This window comes from Bubalus bubalis, chromosome 2, assembly GCF_019923935.1.
Source record: "Bubalus bubalis isolate 160015118507 breed Murrah chromosome 2, NDDB_SH_1, whole genome shotgun sequence".
In the NCBI taxonomy this organism is placed as follows: Eukaryota; Metazoa; Chordata; class Mammalia; order Artiodactyla; family Bovidae; genus Bubalus; species Bubalus bubalis.
In genome coordinates this window covers 83,174,712-83,198,571 of record NC_059158.1, presented here as the reverse complement: position 1 = coordinate 83,198,571, position 23,860 = coordinate 83,174,712, and the positions used below count along the sequence as shown (strand labels likewise).

At 35.8% G+C, this 23,860-nt stretch overlaps 1 protein-coding gene across 4 annotated transcripts in view; it reads right to left on the bottom strand.

Annotated features, from left to right (window-relative positions):
- LOC102393604 (sodium channel protein type 3 subunit alpha) overlaps positions 1-23,860 on the bottom strand; it is a 122,197-nt gene that overhangs the window by 71,012 nt on the left and 27,325 nt on the right. Inside the window, exons 3-9 of one of the 4 annotated variants that reach the window (XM_006058565.4) lie at positions 18,751-19,064; positions 13,246-13,364; positions 11,669-11,758; positions 6,657-6,785; positions 5,895-5,986; positions 4,790-5,062; positions 4,526-4,589 (exon numbers count right to left, since the gene is read on the bottom strand). In XM_006058565.4, the coding sequence (XP_006058627.4) occupies positions 4,526-4,589; positions 4,790-5,062; positions 5,895-5,986; positions 6,657-6,785; positions 11,669-11,758; positions 13,246-13,364; positions 18,751-19,014 (1,031 nt within the window). In that variant the 5' untranslated portion in view covers positions 19,015-19,064. Of the gene's footprint in view, positions 1-4,525; positions 4,590-4,789; positions 5,063-5,894; positions 5,987-6,072; positions 6,165-6,656; positions 6,786-11,668; positions 12,176-13,245; positions 13,365-18,750; positions 19,065-23,860 lie in introns of those variants that run through there. The other 3 variants (XM_044934504.2, XM_044934510.2, XM_044934511.2) reach the window with 3 other exon arrangements.

Below are 23,860 nucleotides of genomic sequence, written 5' to 3'. Positions count from 1 at the left end.
GGAATTATAATGCAATTATATGTATAATATCATTGTATAGTTTTGCTTACATTGTTCCACTTTTGGCCATTGGACGATTTTCAGGTGACTCCTATATCTTTGCCATCACTCATGGTGGTATGTGTTTTGTTTTTGTTTGTTTTTCCACACTTTCTTACATTCTGGCACTACGATATGGTCCAGGCTCATCTTTCATACTTCCTGCCCGAGTCCTAGAATCAACCATTTCTCCAAGGAGCCTTTGCTCTTTTATTGAAGAGTGGATTAGAAACCATGATAGGGGTGTGTCTGTTTGTGGATACACATTTGTCTCCTTGCCCTGCCAACTGAGGGCCCGGAAGCAATGACACTGCCTTGGCAATAAACACGGCACCCAGATCGTGATTTCTAATACTATTCATATAGCCACCTGTGCCTAGGTTAAACTAAACGTGAGGTCATAGTCATTTCTCGAACTTTATTTCATTATTGCTGGATCATTCCAGATTCCTCCCTTTACTTATCTGTAACCCCTCACTCCAAAAGTGAGAAACCTGAGTTCTGTCATCTACTATCTATATACTTAATTATTCAGTGCCAGTGTACGTGCATAATTGTTTCTGGATTGTTAATCCATACTGTGATGAGAAACAACTTTATCAAGAAGAGTATAGTTCCTTTTGCCTTTAGTCTTATAGGCTCCATTCATTTCCAAAGTTACTTAGATTAGTACCTATTCCCTTCCTTCAGTTTATTATTTAAATGTATTTAGATACTTTGTCACATTCTGTGTTTCAACCTGAGATCTCTCATCCTCACACGATTAAAAAAAATTTTGCATATAATATTAAGTCTTTGTGCTGTAAAGTTTTGTAAATTTGACAAATACTTAATATTTACCATTTCAGAATCATACAGAATAATTTCTCCACCCTAAAAAATCCCCTATACATTACCCAGTCAAGCCCCTACTCTGAACCCCTGGAAAACATTGATCTTTTTATCATCTCTATTATGTATCTTTGGAGAAGGCAATGGCACCCCACTCCAGTACTCTTGCCTGGAAAATCCCATGGACGGAGAAGACTGGTAGGCTGCAGTCCATAGGGTCGCTGAGGATCGGACATGACTGAGTGACTTCACTTTCACTTTTCACTTTTCACTTTCATGCGTTGGAGAAGGAAATGGCAACCCACTCCAATGTTCTTGCCTGGAGAATCCTAGGGACGGGGGAGCCTGGTGGGCTGCTGTCTATGGGGTCGCACAGAGTCGGACACGACTGAAGTAATTAGCAGCAGCAGCAGCATTATGTATCTTTTCCAGAATATCATGCAATTGGAATTAAACAGAATGTAGCTTTTTCAGATTGCCTTTTTTTTTTTTTTTACTTATTTAGATGCATTTAAAGTTCATCAATATTTTTATGGCTTTATAGTTTATTTATTTTTATTACTCAATAATATTTCATTGTATGAATATACCACAGTTTGTTTATGTTTTCAGCTCTTTAGGGACAACTTGATTGCTTCTGGTTTCTTGTGATTGTGAATATAGATGGTATAAATAGATATTTACATCAGGCTTTTGTGTGGATATAAATTTTCAAATTAGTTAGCTAAATAGTTAGTGGAGTAATTACTGAGTTATATGGTAAGACTGTGTTTATTTTGTATGAAACTGCCAACTTGTCTTTTAAGTGACTGTACTATTTTGCATTCTAGCCAGCAGTGAATGAATGAGAATTCCTGTTGTTTTGCATCTTCACCAGCAGTTGGTATTGTCAGATTTTTTTGTTGTTGTTAATTTTAGTCATTCTAATAGATATATAATAGTAACTCATTACTGTTTTACCTTTCAACGCCCTAATGACAAATGATGTTGAGCGTCTTTATATATACTTATTAGCCATCTGTGTATATTCTTTTGTAGGTATCTGTTCAGTTTGCCCATTTTAAAATTGGGTTTTTTTTTTTTATTTTAAGGGTGCTTTGTGTATTGGGGGTACAAATCATTTATCAGATATGTATTTTGCAAATATTTTTCCCACTCCGTGGCTTCTCTTTTCACTCCCTTTACAGTGTCTTTGCAGAAGCTTTTAAATCCAACTTATAAATTATTTCTTTCAGGTATTATGCTATGGGGTTTATATTTTAAAGCTCATCACAAAATCTGAAGTCATGTAGCTTTTATTCTATGTTTTCTTAAAGAATTTTTATAGTTTTGTGTGTTTTGCATTTAGGTTTATGATTGGTTTTAAGTTACTTTTTGTGTATAGTATAAAGCTGTATCTAAGTTCATTTCATTGCACATGAATCCCCAATTCTTTTAGCATTCTTTCTTGAAAACACTTTCCTGTCTCTATTGAACTGCATTTTCTTTGTCAAAAATTCATTGACTACGTTCTTGTAGTCTGTTTTTTTGAGTCTCTGTTCTTTTTCATTGATCTATATCTAGTATTTCCCAATACCATATTGTCTTGATTACTATAGCTTTATAGGGAGTCTTAAATGGAGTAGATTTCTTTAGAATTGTATTTGATGTTTAACAATAGAGTGACTATCAATTTTACCGTGTAAATTACCTGACCCATAACAGATACTCAATAAAGGGAAGTGATTACTATGGTTTAATAGAGATAAAGTATACATTAACCCACCTTATCCAAAATTTTATCTAGGCTTTTACATTAACTATAATAATAAAAACAGTAGCCAACATGCAATAAATGTTTATGACAGACCAGGTGCTAGTCCAAGTGCTTTATATGTATTAAGTAACTGATCACCGTAACAACCTGAAGGGAGAGATGATATTACTCTTCAGTTTAGAAATAAATAGACTTAAATACAGACAGCGTCACTCTTTTCCAAGGTCAAGAGTTTGTAAATGGTGGAGTTAGGATTTGAACCCAGGTATATACGAACAGTTGGGGAAGGGAATGCCTACCCACTCCAGTATTCTTGCCTGGAAAATTCCATTTACAGAGGAGCCTGGCAAGTTACAGTCCATTGGTCACAAAGAGTTGGACACGACTGAAGTGACTTAGCACACACACTCATGTATATGAACTGTAGAACTTATGCTCCTGTTCTCCACCCTCTCCTATCAAAGTTTGGGAAAACTATCAGGAAAAGAAAATTCCCCCAAATTCTGTCTTTGTTACTGGTCTATGGTTTTAGTAATCCTCTTAGATCTTTATAACCACACCAATTTCCCATCTTCTGCTGCTGCTACTGCTAAGTCGCTTCAGTCATGTCTGACTCTGTGTGGCCCCATAGACGGCAGCCCACCAGGCTCCCCTGTCCCTGGGATTCTCCAGGCAAGAACACTGGAGAGGGTTGCCATTTCCTTCTCCAGTCTTCTGGGATGACTCAAAATATGTTCTCTGTAAGTTCTGTGATCTAAGAGTCACTATTGCTATCCCTTGGCTTTAAAAAATTTCAGTCTCTATCCTGAGTTATGGGCTTCAATAAAGAATCTGCCTGCAATGAGAGAAACCCTGGTTTGATCCTTGGATTGGGAAGATCCCCTGAAGGAGGGCATAGCCACTCACTCCAGTATTTGTGCCTGGAGAATTCCCCAAGGACAGAGGAGCCTGGTGGGCTACAGTCCATGGGGTCACAAAAAGTTGGACCTGACCAAGCGACTAAGCACAGCACAGCACCCTGACTTATAATTAATTTGCAGTACTTTTGGAAAAATATGCTAAGTATGAGAGACTAGCAGGATGACTAAGACATTACAGCATCTCTTATTGTGTAATGTGACAGAAAAGAACTATAAAATATGCAGACGCAGACCAGAACATGCCTTTGACATACATCTGCCACTTGGATTCCTTGTATACAGGGTTTCATCCAATTTCAAGAGTATCTGAGTTTCTCAAAGCAGTTTTCCAACTGGGTTTGCACCCTGATGACCATGTTACAGCCTGGATCTTTTCCAATCAGGCTGAACTTATCCCATCAATACATCCTGGTGGTACTTTATGGTTTAATCGTTAAGTCTTGTCCGACTCTTTGTGACACCATGGACTATAGCCCCATGGACTATATCCTCTGTCCATGGGATTCTCCAGGCAAGAATACCGGGATGGGTTGCCATTTCCTGCTCCAGGGGACCTTCCCAACCCAGGAATTGAACCCAGGTCTCCTACATTGCAGGCAGATTCTTTACCAACTGAGCTATGAGGGAACACATCCTAACACCAGTCAAAATGTGCCCATCTTGTTTTTCCTTCTCTGTAATTCTTAACTGACTCTGATGGGTTTACAGATAAGACAGACACTGGACCTTCATTCTTGAAAGAAAAATTCATGTACATATTATCTGTGAAATTCTGGATAAAAGGTCTTCACCCAAAGGGATGATTTTAATGACTGTGAGTTTAGAATAAATACCAATCCCAAAAGATGGAGAAAGTACTTCCTAGGTGGGCAGCACCACTCTTTGTTAAACACATGCAAGACTACCCTTGTATATTTTCTTCCTATTTACTTTTGCTTTTTCCCAAAGTGTTCTACATCTTAAAAAAAATTTTCCTTACCCTGCATCTGATCCATTTCCACAGAGTAAAGGGTCATTTTGTCCATCCAGAACATAAAAGTGACCTGTTAATATAAAGAATAAACTATTTCATATCAATCCTATTGACATTAGGGATAAATAGAATTTGTTTATCTCAGTTATTTCCAAAGTGGATACCAAAAAAGTAATTTACAAAGATGGCTTCAAGCCCACAGCTTCAACTATTTATAGTTAAAAACTCATTCAGCAACACTAAGATTAACAATGGAGCAATATTTCTTACTGTCATCTTCAATGTAATCCTTCCAGTTAAATGTGCTCATTGTTACATTAACAAATGTCCCATTTGAATTCATTGTGCCATTAAAGAAAGAGGTGGTGTTGGTTTCAAAAGCAGAATCGCTTGGGGGCCATTGTAAGCATTTATTCCGCAGGTTGCCCATGAACAGCTGCAGACCAATTAGGGCAAACACGCTCAGACAGAACACAGTCAAGATCATGACGTCAGAAAGCTTCTTCACAGACTGGATCAGGGCCCCCACGATGGTCTTTAAACCTGTGGAGAGAGAATGAGGTCAGCTGAGGAAGAGTGTCAGAAGCCACAGAGTCTTCTTAATGGTCATAATCATTCTCTTTCCCCACAAACAGTTGCCTGTCTGTTTAGACACCAAAGCTTTATGGACAGCCAGATGGTTTGGGAAATGAATGAAGAGCAGATTTTTTTTATGAGCAGTGTGCTTTTGGGAGGTTTAAAATGAAAGGGTAAGTATCTAGGCAGGAAGTTTTTTTTTTGGTTTTTTTTTTTTTTTTTTTTTTTTTATGTGTAGTTTTATGTGCTGCCATGAACATGTAAAGACAAACTTGCAGTTATTTTTCATGTCACATTTTGTGTTTCAGGAGGCTGTTTCTCTCCAACCATTTTTTAATACTACCTTTCCAAGTTGCAGTGGTTTAGAGGAGAAAAGAATTTTAAGATAATAAAAATCCCATGCCATGTAGTACATGCCATTCAGTAATAATCTTTTCTCCTTTGTAAGAGGAGATCCACTTTCAAAATACATCTGTAGTAAATGGGAAAATCTAAATCAGTTAGTAAAGCCATGATAGCAAAGCTTTTATAGGATGTAAAAAAAAAACATTGCATCATTAATGCACAAAAAAGGGGGTGAGAAAGAGAGCAAAACTAGTATTTTGTATAGACACCTCATGCAATTCTCTGTTAAACTCAAAGGCTGACTTTATAAATAAATATTTAATTTCATTTGGCATTCTTGAAGATAAAAAAACAAACATAATAAGCCACAAGGCTAATGTCACATGTGTAATTTCAACCTCAGTATTATTACAGTGTATTTAAAGTCAGCCTCGGTGTTTAACCTAGCTCTCACCTGGAATGACTGAAATTGTTTTCAATGCTCGGAGAACTCTGAAGGTTCTCAACGCTGAGACATTGCCCAGGTCCACAAACTCTGTCACATATCTGTAATAGGGAGTTCACACACAAACACAATAACAGAAAAGTTGGAGATATAAGGGGTCTACCATCTTACACCAGTTACTTCTTACCTGGAATTACAGAAATAGTTTTCAGAGCTCTCAAGACTCTGAAAGTTCGAAGAGCTGAAACATTGCCTAGGTTTACAAATTCTGTTACATACCTGTAGAATTAAATCAGAGTTACTGATAGTTTTGGCAAAGTTTATACTACATAAAGAATGAAAAGTGGGTTGGTCTGGCATATAGAGCCCCTTGAATTTTACGGAAATGCTAGACTTCAGGGTGCCATGTGCTAAAAGCTACCTTTAAGGAATAAAATTTTGTTGCTTTATTTCAATACAGTTTTCACTAATATGAACGTTTGTTTGCAAAACTAATTAAAGTACAGTTGGTGGTATTAAATTTATAGTCAATGAATAACTTCATTTTGATGAAGTAGAAGACTATGACATGAAAGTAATTCCATTTATTGCTCATTTATCAGATACATTTACCTTGCAATATATATTCTAATATGTATTCTCAAAATATATGAGGCATATAGTTAATTTGGCTAACAAGCAAACTCTACATTTAAAATATGTCGCAACAACCTGTTTTCTACTACACCTGTTTCACGCCTTTGAGCTTAACATGGTTTTAAAAATACTCACGCCATGACTATGACACTGAAATCCAGCCAGTTCCATGGATCACGAAGGAATGTAAAATCTTCTAAGCAAAACCCTCTTGCCAAGATTTTTATAAGTGACTCAAAGGTATAGATACCAGTGAATGTGTACCTAGGAAAAGCAGCCAAACAAAAATTAACAATTTCATTTGAACTGTTAAAATACAGCAAATCTGATTCTTTTGTGGTTTTTCCGTTCACTAAGATGGAATTCCTTATTCCCGCCTATAAAAAAATCTACTAGTTTAGTCTTACGAGTAAAGGGTTAAACTGAAGAGCTAATATCTTCTACTAAGAGTTTGATCTTGTTTAAATATTTAGGTTTGATAGTAATAGTTTCATGTGTTTCATGGATAATCATCAGGCTTGATCCTCTAGAGTAACACTGTCCAACTGAAATTTAATACAAACTACATATATAGTTTTCAAATTTCTAGTAATCAAATAAAAAGAAGAAATGAGTAAGCTTAATTTGCATGTTATATTTTATTCAAACCAATGTGTCTAAAATGTTATCTCTTCAACAATTAAAAGTGGCCACATTTCAAGTTTCAAATTTCAAGCTGCATGTGTCTACCTTCTCCCTCACTAGACAGTGTAGCTCCAGAGATAACATTTCTTGGATTTGTTTATTTATAATAAAACATTTCATTCAGACTTCTTAATGATTAGAATAATTTGGGAGATATTTTATGTATCTAATATAAAAAATGAACTTCCCCTTTATATCCTTAAGATTCAGGCATAACGCTGTAAATCTGCTTCTCTCATACACTCACCAAAAATGTTCAGTTCATTAGTGTTCTATGTGCGTGTGTCTACACAATTACCAAAATTCAGGGATAACAAAATTCCTGAGTCTAACCTCACATCAGTTACTATCTCTATGCACTTGGGCCAAATCAGTTCAGTTCAGTTGCTCGGTCGTGTCCGACTCTTTGCGACCCCACGGACTGCAGCACGCCAGGCCTCCCTGTCCATCACCAACTCCCAGAGTTTACTCAAACTCATGTCCATTGAGTCGGTGATGCCATCCAGTCATCTCATCCTCTGTCATCCCCTTCTCCTCCTGCCTTCAATCTTTCCCAACACCAGAGTCTTTTCAAAAGAGTCAGTTCTTCGCATCAGGTGGCCGAAGTATTGGAGTTTCGGCTTCAGCATCACTGCTTCCAATGAATATTCAGGACTGATTTCCTTTAGGATGGACTGGTTGGATCTCCTTGCACTCCAAGAAACTCTCATTTAAACATGCTCAAATTCAAATTTCAGTCCCTCAAATAGTGAAATACTTTTCTGTTTGCTGTTTGGTAGAGGAGAAGGCAATGGCACCCCACTCCAGTACTCTTGTCTGGAAAATCCCATGGACGGAGGAGCCTGGTAGGCTGCAGTCCATGCGGTCGCTAAGAGTCAGACACGACTGAGCGACTTCACTTTCACCTTTCACTTTCATGCATTGGAGAAGGAAATGGCAACCCACTCCAGTGTTCTTGCCTGCAGAATCCCAGGGACGGAGTAGCCCGGTAGGCTGCCATCTATGGGGTTGCACAGAGTCAGACACGACTGAAGCAACTTAGCAGCAGCAACAGCAGCAGGAGTAAGATTAAGGTCCCTACTCCTATTTCTGTTTTTGGGAAAGGAAGAAAATTTGTGGGGACATTTGGAATAAATGGTGAGTGTTGATAGCTATCCAAGGAAGAGGGTCTTAGAGCTTAACGTTTAAGACAGCTTTGTACAGGACAGGTGTTCAGATATACCTGTTAAAAAGCTAGATTGAATGCGTCAGTGAGAATCAAGGGGACCTTGATTTTTCCTGGCTCTGACCCCACTAGGTTCTTAATCATGTTGATTCTGTCCATGTTACAAGGTGTTTTCCCCCTGTAATTTTGATATCTATAGAAATGATTTGCCTTACATATTATGACTCTCACTGTATGATATGGTCCTCGGTATGCCATCTCTCTGTATAGGGAAGATTTCTGCTATCAGTGACTTGTATTTTCTTGTCAAAACTGACTCCTCTTTTCATTGGATTCTGTTTTTTTAAGGTTTTTGTTGTTTGTTTCTTTTACTGTAATCACTTATGTTTTGCTTGTTTTCCTGCTGCCTTGCTGTCAGATGACTAGAGATAATTGATTAGGAAACCTGTGCAAAGTTTTCCAACTAAACAGTGTAAATCAAAAGCTTTTGTAAAGCTGACTTTTCATAATGGATATAGGCATCTCAAAAAATAACTTAAAAGAAAACTGCATATTCAAATAATAATACTTGTGTCCCCTTTGCTGCTGCTGCTGCTAAGTCGCTTCAGTCATGTCCGACTCTGTGAGACCCCATATAGACGGCAGCCTACCGGGCTCCGCCATCCCTGGGATTCTCCAGGCAAGAACACTGGAGTGGGTTGCCATTTCCTTTACCTGCCTTTTAATAACATTATATAAATAAATTCATACACATTTAAGTATGTCAATAATTTCTGCAGGTAAAAATACATACAGAATAGTTTTATACAGGTATATCCACTTGTTAAGCCCCAAATTGTAAATGGTAACAGAATTCTGTTAAAGGGCTTGTCTCAACATAAGAACTGGATTCTCTACTAGAATGATTTCTAGGGAGCTTTTTCAATCTACTGTCAAAAAAGTCTTTAATTTGTTAAATCACTGATGAGTGATGGCTTAGAATGATTCTGTAAATTCTCATAGAAATCTATAAAAAACAGAAATGAAAGTGTCAGTATTTGTTATAATAGCTTGTCTCCTATTGGACATTACTTTAAAAATATAATGGTAAAAACATACAATTTTCTTTTTCACTAAAACCTGATCATTGTATTAGCCCATTACATAAATAGACGGTCTAAGCTAAACACCTTCTGATTCACTAAGAAAAAAAAAAAGCATGTTTCTTTCACAAATAATCTTATATGTGATTGACAATTTGGGGAATAATGCTGTTATAATGCAAAGATTTTTAGTTAAAGCACAGTTTTCCTCAGCACTTTAATGTTTTGAAATAATCAGGGGCACCTTTTCCTTCACACTTATATACAATATCCTAAGCAATAAAAGACCTTAATACTACTGCAGAAAAATCGACAGATGTTCCTTCTTTCGTGCAAGCAGGGTGTAGTTTAACATGCCCAAAATACTGTGCTTAGACCTTTCACTCTGTATTAAAATATTGAATCAAATGTTTTACTTTGATGATATCATTGCCAGGGTCTCCATTTCAAGGGAGGAAGGACAAGGCCCAGGTCTAAGACTGCAGAGAGGTTGCTGGCTAAGACTTTAGGTACAAATGTCCACAGAGATTTAACTGGGCAAGTGTCTTTTTATTGGGATTGTTATGTTTTTTTATTAGCATTATAATTACAAAGTTTTAAAAGTTTTGAGAGATCTGTCCATAATCACGTTTTCTCCTTAAGCCTTGTTATTATTTGAATAGGGTTTTGCAAAGACATTTTGCTTCCTTTACAGATTTGTGATGTTTCTAGTACACATGTGTGTCTAAATAATCTATGTATCTAAATATAACAAAATATCAAAATAACTTAAACACCTAAGTGTGTTTTTTTTAAATGTACCTATTTAGTGTATAAATGAATTTCCTAGTGATATAGAGCTAAACACCTAAATCAATTTTATCAGAATATAACAGTAGTAGTAATATAGTAGAATAAAATAATTTTATTTATGCTCAAATGGTCATTGTATTTTATCTAAAATTCATAATTGTGATTCAATCTTAACTTTTATGATAAATGATTATTTAGCTTCAGTTCAGTCACTCAGTCATGTCTGACTCTTTGCGACCCATGAATCGCAGTACGCAAGGAAGGCCTCCCTGTCCATCACCAACTCCCGGAGTTCATTCAAACTCATGTCCATCGAGTCGGTGATAGCATCCAGCCATCTCATCCTCTGTTGTTCCCTTCTCCTCCTGCCCCCAATCCCTCCCAGCATCAGAGTCTTTTCCAGTGAGTCAACTCTTCATATGAGGTGGCCAAACTACTGGGGTTTCAGCTTTAGCATCATTCCTTCCAAAGAACACCCAGGACTGATCTCCTTTAGAATGGACTGGTTGGATCTTCTTGAAGTCCAAGGGACTCTCAAGAGTCTTCTCCAACACCACAGTTCAAAAGCATCAATTCCTTGATGCTTAGCTTTCTTCACAGACCAACTCTCACATCCATATATGACTACTGGAAAAACCATAGCCTTGACTAGATGGACCTTTGTTGGCAAAGTCATGTCTCTGCTTTTGAATATGCTATCTAGGTTGGTCATAACTTTCCTTCCAAGGAGTAAGTGTCTTTTAATTTCATGGCTGCAATCACCATCTGCAGTGATTTTGGAGCCCCCCAAAATAAAGTCTGCCACTATTTCCACTGTTTCCCCATCTATTTGCCATGAAGTGATGGGACCAGGTGCCATGATCTTAGTTTTCTGAATGTTGAGCTTTAAGCCAACTTTTTCACTCTCCACTTTCACTTTCAGCAAGACGCTTTTGAGTTCCTCTTCACTTTCTGCCATAAGGGTGGTGTCATCTGCATATCTGAGATTATTGATATTTCTCCTTGCAATCTTGATTCCAGCTTGTGCTTCTTCCAGCCCAGCGTTTCTCATGATGTACTCTGCATAGAAGTTAAATAAGCAGGGTGACAATATACAGCCTTGATGTACTCCTTTTCCTATTTGGAACCAGTCTGTTGTTCCATGTCCAGTTCTAACTGTTGCTTCTTGACCTACATATAGGTTTCATTTAATAACCTTTCTTAATCAAATGCTATCATTTGTTGAAAGAAATATGTATCTCATAGGAGAAATATGCCCCCCCCAAAAAATTCCCTTGTTTTTCCATATTATGCAAATAATAGTTTCTTAGAAGTGTTTAGTTTGACTTCAAAAAGTGGAAACCATAAGTCAGACCATAATTTAAAGGAGATTGCTAGAGAATTTGAGTGTGCATTTCTCATTCCAAGAAATCATTTTTACTTACTCTACATTCTTTGTCCAGTCTGGAGGATTACTCAAGGTCATAAATACACAGTTGGTCAAGATAGTGCACATGATAAGCATGCTGAATAAAGTAGATTATAGTTAAGGAATAAATGCTAGTACAATATTGTGGCCATTTACAAATAATCCAATGCAAAAAAAACCAAGTTACCTGTAAAATTAATTTTACTTATTTGTTTTAAAACAGTGACAAAGAAAAAAACGAAACTCTGAAGTCTGTCATATATTCTTTGTATTCTTGGTTCGTTGTTTTTTTATTTTGCATCATTCCCTCACAAAACTGAATTCAATAGAAAGAGATCTCTGTTTGAAGCAAATGGGAATTTTCTAGTGTAAGTCTAAAAGTTATACTTCAGCTACCCTTTAAAATTTCCACTGATGGACAAAAAGTTAATGAATGGAAATATAATAAACCTGAGAATGTATATCCCTGTGTATTCAAGGATTACATTGATTGATTCTACTGTAATTAGGAACTCTAGTAGCCTTACAGTGATGGAACTTGTTCCTTTAGCATTTACCACATAAGAATAAAGGGAGAGACAAATTCTGCTAGTGAGCTAGTTTTATTTTCTAGCTTTTTATTTTCACTTGCGAGTATAGGAACTTATCAGGACATTTAATTATCTTTCTGTATCTTGTCCTTACCATACCTAAACACACACTGTTTTTAAACCTTTCTAAGAATTAGCTGTAATGATTTTTCTTAGAATTTCAACCCAGACTTCACTCTAAGAAAACTTATGATTACATTTTTTGAAGTAAATCTTTCTGTTTTAAAATGTAAATACTTTCCAGTATCAAACCATAAACTGGGAGAATTCAAAAGCACTTCAAAAGGCTATCCGTGCTCTTTTCCCTGTCTCTAGGTTAACCCTGTCTCTTTTGTCTCTCTTTTAGTTTTTACGTTGACCTGTTTTGAATCTGTTTGTATAAGATGCCTATTTTGGATCACTGCCTCTGAAGATCATCTAGTTTATTATCACTTCTTGAGAGTTTTCTTGAAATCCACACCTATTATGTCATTTTACATATAGTTTTTGACTATCATTGTAAGTAGTTTTAAGTTCAATGATTTTTAAATAGATATTATCAATCAGATGCATAGTAGTTTAATAAATATTTACTGAAGGAAGAAAAGAAGAAGAAGAAAGGAAAGAAAGCCCAGGTGATGAAGATACAGAACCAATTAAGGCAAAAAAATTTGAACGTTTGGAATATAGATAATAATACTAAGCACAGGAGGCTATGTTTCTTTAATAATGGTTATATATGGTCTAATTGAGGTTAATAAAAGTTTGAAGGAGATTTGCTGTTGTTCCTGCTACACAGTGTGTTTCATTTACTATCATAGTTTTCTTTTTACTACTAGAATCATAATTGTCATTCTACAATAATCTTGTTATAAAGAGCAGAAAATCAGTGAGTACAATAGATTAAATAACAAGGTTACCAATTAATCTGAAAGAATTATATATATATTATAAAAAGAATAACATTCTTTATAAAATCAGCTACTAGAAACAACATTTTAGACAATTCACATAAAAAGGATATGAATGTACCAAAATCTTAATAGCAATTTTCCTAATAGGGTTTAGTGGAGTTAAAATATACAAGGCAGAGGTGGCACTGAATCGGAAAATTGCCTTCCCTTTATTCAATACTATAAAAGTCTGAAAAAGAACACATGAGAAAAAATTACTAGATTAGACATGTGGCTTATACGAAGAGCTTACACACATAAAAACTTTTTACCTGATTTGTTTGAACTTGTTTAAGCCAGTTTGTATAAGTATAAACATATTAGATATCACTTTTTCTCCCCTAAATTAACATATAACTACAAATAAAGATACAATGTACTATTATCTAATCTGTCTCTCAGGTATCAATTTCCCAATTTAAACTGATGATCCTACACAAAATTTGTATCAAGTTGTAAATTAACTTTGTGGACTCTAATTCTATTTAAGGCTTACCATCTGTCCCCAGTTTTGGTAACTTTTCAGATTATTCTGTACATACTGGTATTAAAATAATCTTTTATAAATATTTTAATTATATCAAATCTTTTAACTCCAAAGTTTATGAAGCTATTTTTCCCTGTGGTAGTTGTCCTACTTTAAAATGTTTAAACAGGCTGAATAAACTGGTTTTGCTGGTTCTATAGATCTGTTGTAATACTGAGAAGGACCAGCCACATTAAGAATTAGGCTGAAATGCATCATTTCAAAGGGCATTCTGTCGCTAAATTCCTATGACCTGAACCCTATAATCATCAATTTAGCATTTAAGCTGGGCTTCCTGATGACTCAGATGGTAAAGAATCTGCCTGTAATGCAGGTCCAATCCTTGGGTTGGGAGGAACCCCTGGAGAAGGGAATGGCTATCCACTTCAGTATTCTTGGGACTTCCCTGGTGGCTCAGATGGTGATTACCTACTAGGTCTCTCTGGAATCATCTTTTATTTCTTTTCCCACCAAAGCACCTTTGTTCCAGCCAATTCAATTCACTTGTCAATCCCACTTACTATCAACTTCTCACTCTGATTCTCAAGATGAGTGTCATAGAATCCGAGAGGAAGGAGGCACCTGAGAGGTCATGTAATGCAAACTTACTTTTGTTCAGGTCCATAACAGACCTGACAATATGGTTCCATCTACAATAACCCACTCTTATATCAAATGTTCTTAGTTCTGTCCACATGTTAGAATCTCCTGGGGTGATTTTAAAATGCTGTTATATGGGATCCACCCGAGAACAACAGAATTAATTTCTGGAGGATGGGCATAGACAATGGTATGTTAAACATTTTCCCCTAGTGATTCTATATGCAGCCACGGGTTGAAAATCCCTACTCTCCAGGAATGTCGTCAGCTGTCAAAATCATCTCCACCATTATGTCTTTCCAGATAAATCACACTGCCTTTTGATCACTTCCCAATTGTTTCCCTTTTCCAGTAAGTCTTAGTATATTAATATACACACATTGGCATGCTGCTTGTAATTATAGTCAAGCAGCAATTATTTGTAGAGTTCATTCCACTGAGGACTAGCTTAGAAGTTGTTATAAATCATTGAGCATAAAGAACCAGTTACCTACTTTTTTTTTTCATTTTGTTTTTACACAGCATTTAATAGCCTGGTTTGCAAATAAACTCTTGTTTCAGTTAAATGTGAGTTTACCTTTAAGTTGCTATTTACTTTTAAGATATCTATTCTATATAACTGTTTAGTTATGAATATGTTTTCACTATTCTCAAGTTTTACACGATCAATTTGAATGCCATTAAAATGCATTGCGATGTTGCTTATATGATTAAAATAACTAAGGGCTGTATCCTAGACATTCATGTTCACTGACAACATGCTCTGTTTGAATAGAATATTGTGAGTGTAATATTTACATTTAGTGAATAGAAAATATTTATATATAAGTGTAAAGCATAGAGAAAGCGACTTCTCTGCACGTTGCCTTTTTGTATTCAAGACCATAGACCTAACCAACTATTTTCTATGAACTATAATCTATAGATTTGAAAAATGCTTTGATAAGGGAAAATAAGCTATTCTTTACTAGCACTGAGATTATTCACAAGGGAGAGTGGGCACTGGGATGCCTGCTCTTGAAACACAATGCATTAAAGGATTTTTGAATTCATAGGATTAAATCATTTAATATTATAGTCAAGCAATCTGGGTCTGTTTAGATATTCAATGACAGCAATAACATGTAAAGTTTACCACAGTTTAAGGTGCATTTACTCATTTTTTTTTTTTAAACAATATCCCTGAAAAAGCCAACTGTAACATTGAGAGGATTTTATTTTGAAAAATCTCCAAGGTCAGAGTGAACAGAAATGAACTGTTTCTTTAAACATGGAAGCCTCGCCTCTTCCCATAAGATTAGCCTTTGCAGTACTAATGGGATTAAAAATGACATGCCAAGGGCATCTTCAGTGAATTTACTGATTCTGGGATAAAGCAGACCTTAAGAAAACAATCCCAGTTTATTTCTGGAGAACAACCCCTCACAGAAAGAAAATCTTGGGTTCTGAGAAGTGAAGAATAAAAGGTTGTTGTCCTGAATGGTGAACAAATGACAAGAAAGGCATTTGAAATTTGGGGCTCTTTTGTTGAGAGATATATTGAAGCTGAAAATTATTTGAGAGAATGACTGATAAATAGAGGAGAGATCAATAGTGTCAATTCCAAAATCTGTTCTCCAAGAAATAGTAAGAAATGATGTGACTTAAGAAAATAGTACTAGATATTGCTACTAAGGTGATGAGTGTTATATCTGAAAGTATGTTAAACTGGTTATTATCTACTTTGGAATGGTGCTTGCTTCTTTTTCCCGGGTAAATGTACATTTTACAGGTTCACTAAAGTTTTTACTACTTAAGGCAAGAATAAGTTCTCTGAGTAGAACCATATCCATCAGAGAATTGAAAATTATATAACTAATTTTTAAAAACATTTTCTTTCATTATATGATAAACACAGTATATAGCTTTGCTTAGTGATTAAGAGCTCTGGAGCCTGACTGCCTAGGCTCAAATCCTAATTCATCACTTACGGAGTGTTAACTTTGGGCAAGTTACGTAACCTCTCTGTGCTTCACTTCCCCATCTATACAATGAGGTAAATGTAGTACATGCCTTGTTTTTTGTTGAATATTACATAAGTTATACGAGTTAAAGCACTCAAACAATACCTGACAAAGTATGAGCATAGCAAATTTTAGCTATTACCATAATCACTGTCACTAGTCTCAAGTTTCATCTGATCAATTTGAATGCCATTAAAATGCATTGTGATTTTGCTTATATGATTCAATTAGGTATGCAAAATTATAACATTAATTGATGGAATCAAAGTTTCATAATGCTTTATAATTTTAAGACGCCTTTCACCTGTAATTATTCCATATAATTAACAAGCTTTATACCATAGTTTACATTCCAGAACTTCTCCATTAGCTTCTTACATTAGCTCCTTCTGTCCCAAGAGCTATTTTCTTCAATAGCCCTTCATCCTTCATCCTTATAGACTCATCATAAAGGAAAGCAGGGCAAAGAACAGTATACACTCTAGATGTCTCTTAAGATGAGTCATGGCCATTATGAATAAATATGGGTTCTACTCTTGTTGTCAGACAGGGAGGCAATAAAAACTGACTTTGTTAGCACATAGGGAGCAATTCTGTTTCCTAGCGGCAGCCTCACGTTAACCAAGCTTGAAAGCCTGATATGAAGTTAAAATGCCAATCTATTTATATACAACCAGATAGATCACTGTCACATGGGTTGGAATAATTGCTGTAACAGAGCCAGCACATTCTTTCCTTTAAGCAGATGTACGGGAAGACGAATTTTAATAAGATACTCTTTGTTGAGCATGGAGTCCAAATAAGCAGACTTAATTAATTAATATGGATGTTTGACGACATCTCGATTAGGTGGCACAGTGTAGGCCCTCCCCAGTGAAGTGACTTTCTGAGAGGAAAGTACTTTCAGGACTACTACTAACTGAAAATCTGTCTCCCTGAAAAAATGTTAATATTTTTCTTCATTATTCTCTTTTGCCCCTCCTTAATTTTACCAATTCCCTATCTTAAGGATACGTAAAATTCCTTTAAGTAGCAAATACTTTTAATCATGTCAAAGTATAAGTCATACTGTCATCTCTTGAAGGCATCTTTGCAAATATATAGTTTGAATCAATAATTTCCAGAGGAGAATTTTCTTCTAGTTTCTTGGGGAATATCTCACTTGCATCATCTATATGTAATAATACAGTAACTAAATTTCAAAATTTTCTTTACCAATTCTATAGTAAAGTACTGGAATAAATTACTTTTAGAACTATATGAATGTATATTATATGCCACCTTTCATGCAGCTAGTTTAAAAGGAAACAGAAAGAATCTGTACTTTAACATTATCCTCTGTATGTACATAGTTTCAGAAGCATTCCTTCAGAGCAATAGGGCTAGTTCCAGGTCTGAATGGTTGTCAGTTCCTTTAGCCATCGTTGATCTTATAAGTTGTATGCTGCTTAAAGAATACAGTTTCTTTAGCCATTCCTTTTAAAAGGGCTGGCTTTGACTAATAAAAGTGCTCATTTTTTCCTTTAATCTGTAAGCCAATAACTCTTGGTGATATTAATGTTTCTTTAGTTTCTACATGGGCCAGTTTTTATGTCTGTGAATGTGAAATATAAATCATGGTTGTAAGCTGCCAAAATACCTAATTAGAGAGCACACAATCTATCATGAATTCTTTATACTTCCTATAAAATACTGCACAGTTGGTTTAACATAAAAAACTAGCTAATTCTGACAGAATTATATGGTTATTATAGTATTAGAAAGACACAGTCATAATTGTTGATTTAAACCATATATAGTTGGAAAAACTTGAGTTTCTGTTTCGGTTTTTTTGTCTTCTGTTCTTGACATTTTTTTTTTTCTGAGTGATGTTTTAACAACATATAGGTGTTCTGGAATCTAGCCTGTCACAGATTAAGTTTAAGAGAAACTCCCAATCAGGTTACTGGACGCCCAAAAAATGTATCTTTGGGTGAACATTTTTTTCTATCTTCCTATAGGAGGATGCTAAATAAAAGATTATTTATTACCCTCTAGACTACAAATCTATCGTGAAGAAACCTCAAGTCAAAGAACTGAACTAAAAAATAAGGATATGTACCCTGTAACTCTTCTTTCACACAGCTATTATTCTGTTGTCTACTATGTGTTTAAATATGTCACCAATAATAGATGTTTTGCTTTGTTGGTGTCAATTTTAATTTTGTCAATATCAGTGACTGTGAAATTGTAGAAATGGTTCATCTCTATATCACTTCACTTTGGCCAGATCTTGACTTCCTTTCTTATGTTTCTGCTCATTATATTGTACTTAAAAATAAGTGGAAATAAGTGTTATAAAATCTTAAACAATAGAAAACTTATGGTGCAGTGTATCCATGAGCCCCAGAAAAGTATATTAAAGTTCCAAGTTAAAAACTTATGGGAAGGATAAAATCAACACTCACTTTCTTATTGATATAGTAGGGGTCCAAGTCCTCCAGCGGCTCTGACACCATCCCTGGAGGGATATCTCCGTAAATGAATGGAAGATTCTTTCCAGCCTCCAAGTCACTGTTTGGCTTTGGTTCGTTCTCTTCATCATTGTCTTGTTCTCTCTTGGGTTTCTTGGCTTTCTCTTCTGCAGCACGTTTTTCGATAGCAGCAAGAGATTCTCTAGTAAAAAGGCGGAAGCTTTCAGGTCCTGGGGGTACCAACAGTGCCTGTGCCATCTTTTCATCCTGCACATTTAATTACGTTTAGCTTCTTGCATAAGAATAGCCTGCATTTTAAAAAAATGCATGAGGGTTAGGAAAGCAAGAGAATGAGAGAGATTAAGAAAATCAACCAAGATGTTATTTAATATTTCTTGTATTAATTATTTTAACGTAAACACTAAGTAATGCTTTTCATGCTGCACTACAAATTTTAACTTAGAAATATCATCCAATCTAATTTTCAATAAGACTTTATATGTCTGTTCTGATACCTTTACACCAACGCATAGTAAACATTTGGTAAAGATTAGTGCCAAGAATGCTTGTCGATAAGATTACTTAGGGACCCATTATTTCTCTCCCTCCTCTTTTTATCATATCTTACTAACACTCCAAAGAAAAATATCCTGGTGACAATACAGTGGTATACCGCCGACTCATAAAATCTCAGGGTAGGAAAAGAATTTTGTGTAACCCAACCACTGTTCTAATTACCAGCATCATTGAACACTGGTTCTAAGGCAAGGTCTGACTGTCAGCATCGACAGAGAAGTCAAAGCTGTTTCCTTTTAGCTTTTCACTTAGGTTCCTCCTGAGGTATCTTCTGAAGCAATACTTTTCCTGTCTGCTCCTCTTTAAGTATTCCAGGACAGTTTTCATCTTCCTGAATCTTTCGTTTGGTGTAGAGTAGTAAAGGAATGGACTATGGAGCCAGATTCCTTCTTTTCTAAACCCTGGCTGTCACTGTTGAGCGGCATGACTTTAAAAATGTAACCCCTCAGTGCTTCAGTCTTCATCTATAAAATGGGGATAATATGAGTACTGAACCCCTCAGGTTAGTAAGGAATTAATAAATTAATTTGCATTAAATATTTAGACTAGTTTCCAGAATTAGCAAGCATTGTGTTAGTGTCAGTGATCGTAATCTAATTATCATTAGTTCCTTCCTTCAACCTTTTCCTCTGTTGTGGTTTCAAGCATCTTTGCAATTCAAGCCACTGTTCTTTAAATAAGGTCTTAACTTGCTGGAACTACAGCTGATTGTGGAGCTTCAGGAATGGACTGGGGAGTGCAGAGTACAGGGGGACATTCACACACGCCTACCCCATGGCTGGAAGAGGAAAGGAGGAGACAAGGCAGACATGTAGAGAGGACCTGCTCAATTTCCCAGGGGAGGGAAGAAATTCTATCTGCTGGAAATGTGACAGAACTGTCAGAAATACAGGAAATCAGCTAAATTTTGAAACATGAGTTAGCAGTTATTTTATTTTGCATTGTGCCAAGGATCTCATTTTAAAAATCCATATAGAAAATAGAAACAATAACAATGAAATGCAATGAGTACATCAGTCATCTTGTAGAATGATCTACAACCATGGCATCAGAATAATCATGGAAGTCATCTGTGATATTTCCCTATCCCCAGACACCTACCTTCCTCTGCCCCCTCACTTACTCTAGTCACCATAGTAGTTTATCCCTAAATGGCATTCTAATTCTTGGCAGTCCGTTGCATGGAGATAGTGAGTTTCCAGAGAAGGAGAAATTCTAGATCTTATAGTGACATAAGAAAAATAGTGACTCAAAAAAATGTATGTTTTTGGAGTGTATATCTGAATTACTGGTTCCCAGATCTGTCCCAGTGACAAAAAATATTTTAATACCTATGTCTTTCCATTGAATTCATATTCATAGTATGATATGATCATTATATTTCCTGCTATTATGAAGGTATATTCCAGATAAGTTATAAATTATCAGACTTGTTAAAAAATTGTGCCATATCCCCTACTAGTTCTGAAAAAAGAACTTCTGATTTGTGATGGGACAAGGCTCTTTCTTATGCTCCATCAAGTGGTATATGGATCAGAAGGTTTGGAAACAGTTATTCTGCTTTACTTGAAAATCAATCAGCTCTCTATTTTGTGCCTTCTAAATTCATGGTAGATGCACAAAGTAGAATGAATGGTTTCAGCCATTTTATGTTAAATCCAATGGCGACATAGTCATTTCAACTCTAGGCAGCTGTGGAATAATCACAGCGTTTGTACTTTTCAGTGGGGAAGGAGTTTGCCTTTAACTGAAAGCCTTAAATAACCAGGGATGTGTAATCCACCTGTCTCTGATCACCTGTCATGAATTGAATGGATAAGGGTTCTTCCCAAGTGCTAAATGAAAATGACAAAGCATGAGAAAAATATCTTTAAAATTTTCTGTGGAACTTGGTTGCTCTCTTAAGGGACAAGAAAGGTTGCTTTTGTAGTTAAGCATTTACTTGAACTGATTTTGGTTTCTTTATTGACAGTGGGATGAAAACCTTGCCGCAGTTGGTTTCAGAGTCTGTGAGTACTGAGTTTGTGGTATCGAGTTTGTCATTTAATCTTCCTCAACCTCTTTAAAGTACCTGCCTGCCAATGCAGGAGACAAAAGGGATGCGGGTTTGATCCCTGTGTCAGAAAGATCCCCTGGAGTAGGAAAATGGTAACCCACTCCAGTGTTCTTGCCTGGAGAATTTCATGGACAGAGGAGCCTGGTGGGGCCCCCAGTCTGTGGGGTTGCAAAGAGCTGGACACAACTGAGCACACACAAGCAAGCAACCTCATTGACATCGAAATACCTTATCATATATGTGGCAACACTTTTCCATAAAGACATAACTACTTTTACTCATTTAATTAGAGTCTCCTGGCTCCTGAATTCTAAAATGAAATTATTTTAAACATATCTAATGTAGAAAATCTTCCAGTAATCTTTATAAATGACTTTGATTTCTCTGAGATGACACAAAAAAAGGTACCATCACAAAATCATGACAATTTATTTTAAAATAAATAATTTATCTTCGTTCACTTATCAGGGGCCAGAATAAAGATCTCGAGTCTTGATCAAAAGGAAGTAAAGACGTCTCTTTGAAATTACCATGCTGGTGTCTCTAAATCCTGAGAAGACAGTCCAGCTCTAGACTCTCAGCTTTTTGTCTGCAAGGAGACCTAGGGTTTGCTCAGTATTTGGGTAGGCTGAGACATTAAAGATTATAGTGAACAGAGTTACTTGGGGCTTCACCTATAGTGTTGCTATTTAGAAACCTCTCGTAGTTCTTCAGTAGTTCTATTTTAATTTTTTTCTATTCTTTCTTGTTCTTTGTGAGCTTATTATACTGAGCTCTTACATAACTTTATATTCCTATTAGGACAGACTTTAAAAAATTAATTCCTGCTGATGCCTTGGTGTGGAATATCTATTATTAATGAATATATATGCATTATAATTTATTAAAACACATCAAATTTTCTCTAGAACTGTCCTTGCAAGGACAAAAAAGGAGAAAAGATCTGAGGAGATGATCTCTTTGATTAAAAACTCTATGTTTGTTAATGTGTATCAATAAAAAAAATGCATCCTTCTGTTAATCAAGAAAGACTGTGGTTCAGAATATCTTATTACAGGGATGGATGACAGAATTTCAAACCTGGAAGGAAACTTAGGGTCATTTATTTAGGAAATATTTATTGAGGGACCACTCTGTATCAACACTGTGCTTGAACTAGGTACCCATAGTCTCTGCCTTCAAGGAATTGACTGTCCATTGGGAGAGACAGATTTTTATACTAATAATTATAATATAATCTTATATAACTGGTTATTGTCTGAGGTGCATTAAAGGGAGGAGTTTATTCTACCCAGGGAAGGGCATGGTTAAGACAAGTTTTCCGAAGGAAGTGATATTAGGGTAAGTTTTGTAGACTGGTTGGAATGTGACCAGCAGTGGTAGATGGGGGAAGGTGGGAGGAAGCCATATCAGTAGAGACCTATTAGGTAGGCAGGGGGGAAGCACGTATATGGACCCAGAAATAACAGAGCGTGGATTGTTTGGGAAGAATTAACTATAAGAAGTTCATTATGGGTGGAAGTCAACCTGCCTAAAAGGGAGTGGAAAAATAAAGGAATGGAATTTATGCAGGATATAGATCACCAAAGGCCTCATTCAGCACGCTAAGGAAAGCTGTAGGTGGGACACGCATGATCACTTTAAGATTGGAAAGATGGTGGCAGTACGAAGGATGGACAGATAGGGAGTGATCCTAGAGCCATGGTTTTTAAACATTTTGGTTTCAGGATCCCTTAATGCTCTTAAAATTATAGGTGACTTCAAAGAGCTTTTGTTTAAGAGGAGACTTATCTATCCATATTTACTGTACTAAAAATTAGAATAGAAAATTTAAAAACATGTCTTGATTAACTTAATATGTTTACATATAAAACAGATTTTTAATGAAAACACCTTAATATACCAATCATGTTTCAAAATGAAAAGAATTGAGTGAGAAGAATGAACTTGTTTTACGTTTGGGCAAATCTCTTTACTGTCTGACTTAATGGAATATAGCTAGATTCTCATATCTGCTTAAGAATTCAATCTGTTGAGATATGTTGTTTTGATTAAAGTACAAGAAGAAAATCCCCTCACAAATATGTAGTTGGAAAATAGGGAGCATTTCAATTTCTTTATGAAGCAATTGTGAACATTTTTCTTTGATAAACATTTAAAACTCTACAAATGGTAGTTTCTTAAATTAGTTTCGATGTGGAATCTAAAACTATCAGTGAACTTCTGATTGATCTTGCCCTTTGGATGGATTTTGTACCATCCTGCACAGATCATTTGGAAAATATCAGCACATTGCTATGCAGATTTTCCAAATTTTGACCAACTTTATTATGTAAGATTCAAAAATAGCATTTGTTAATATCACCATTGATCTCTAGAGAAGATCATAATGTATCGGGAGACTGTCAAGCTCCCAGTTCAGTTCAGTTCAGTTCAGTTGCTCAGTCGTGTCCGACTCTTTGCAGCCCCATG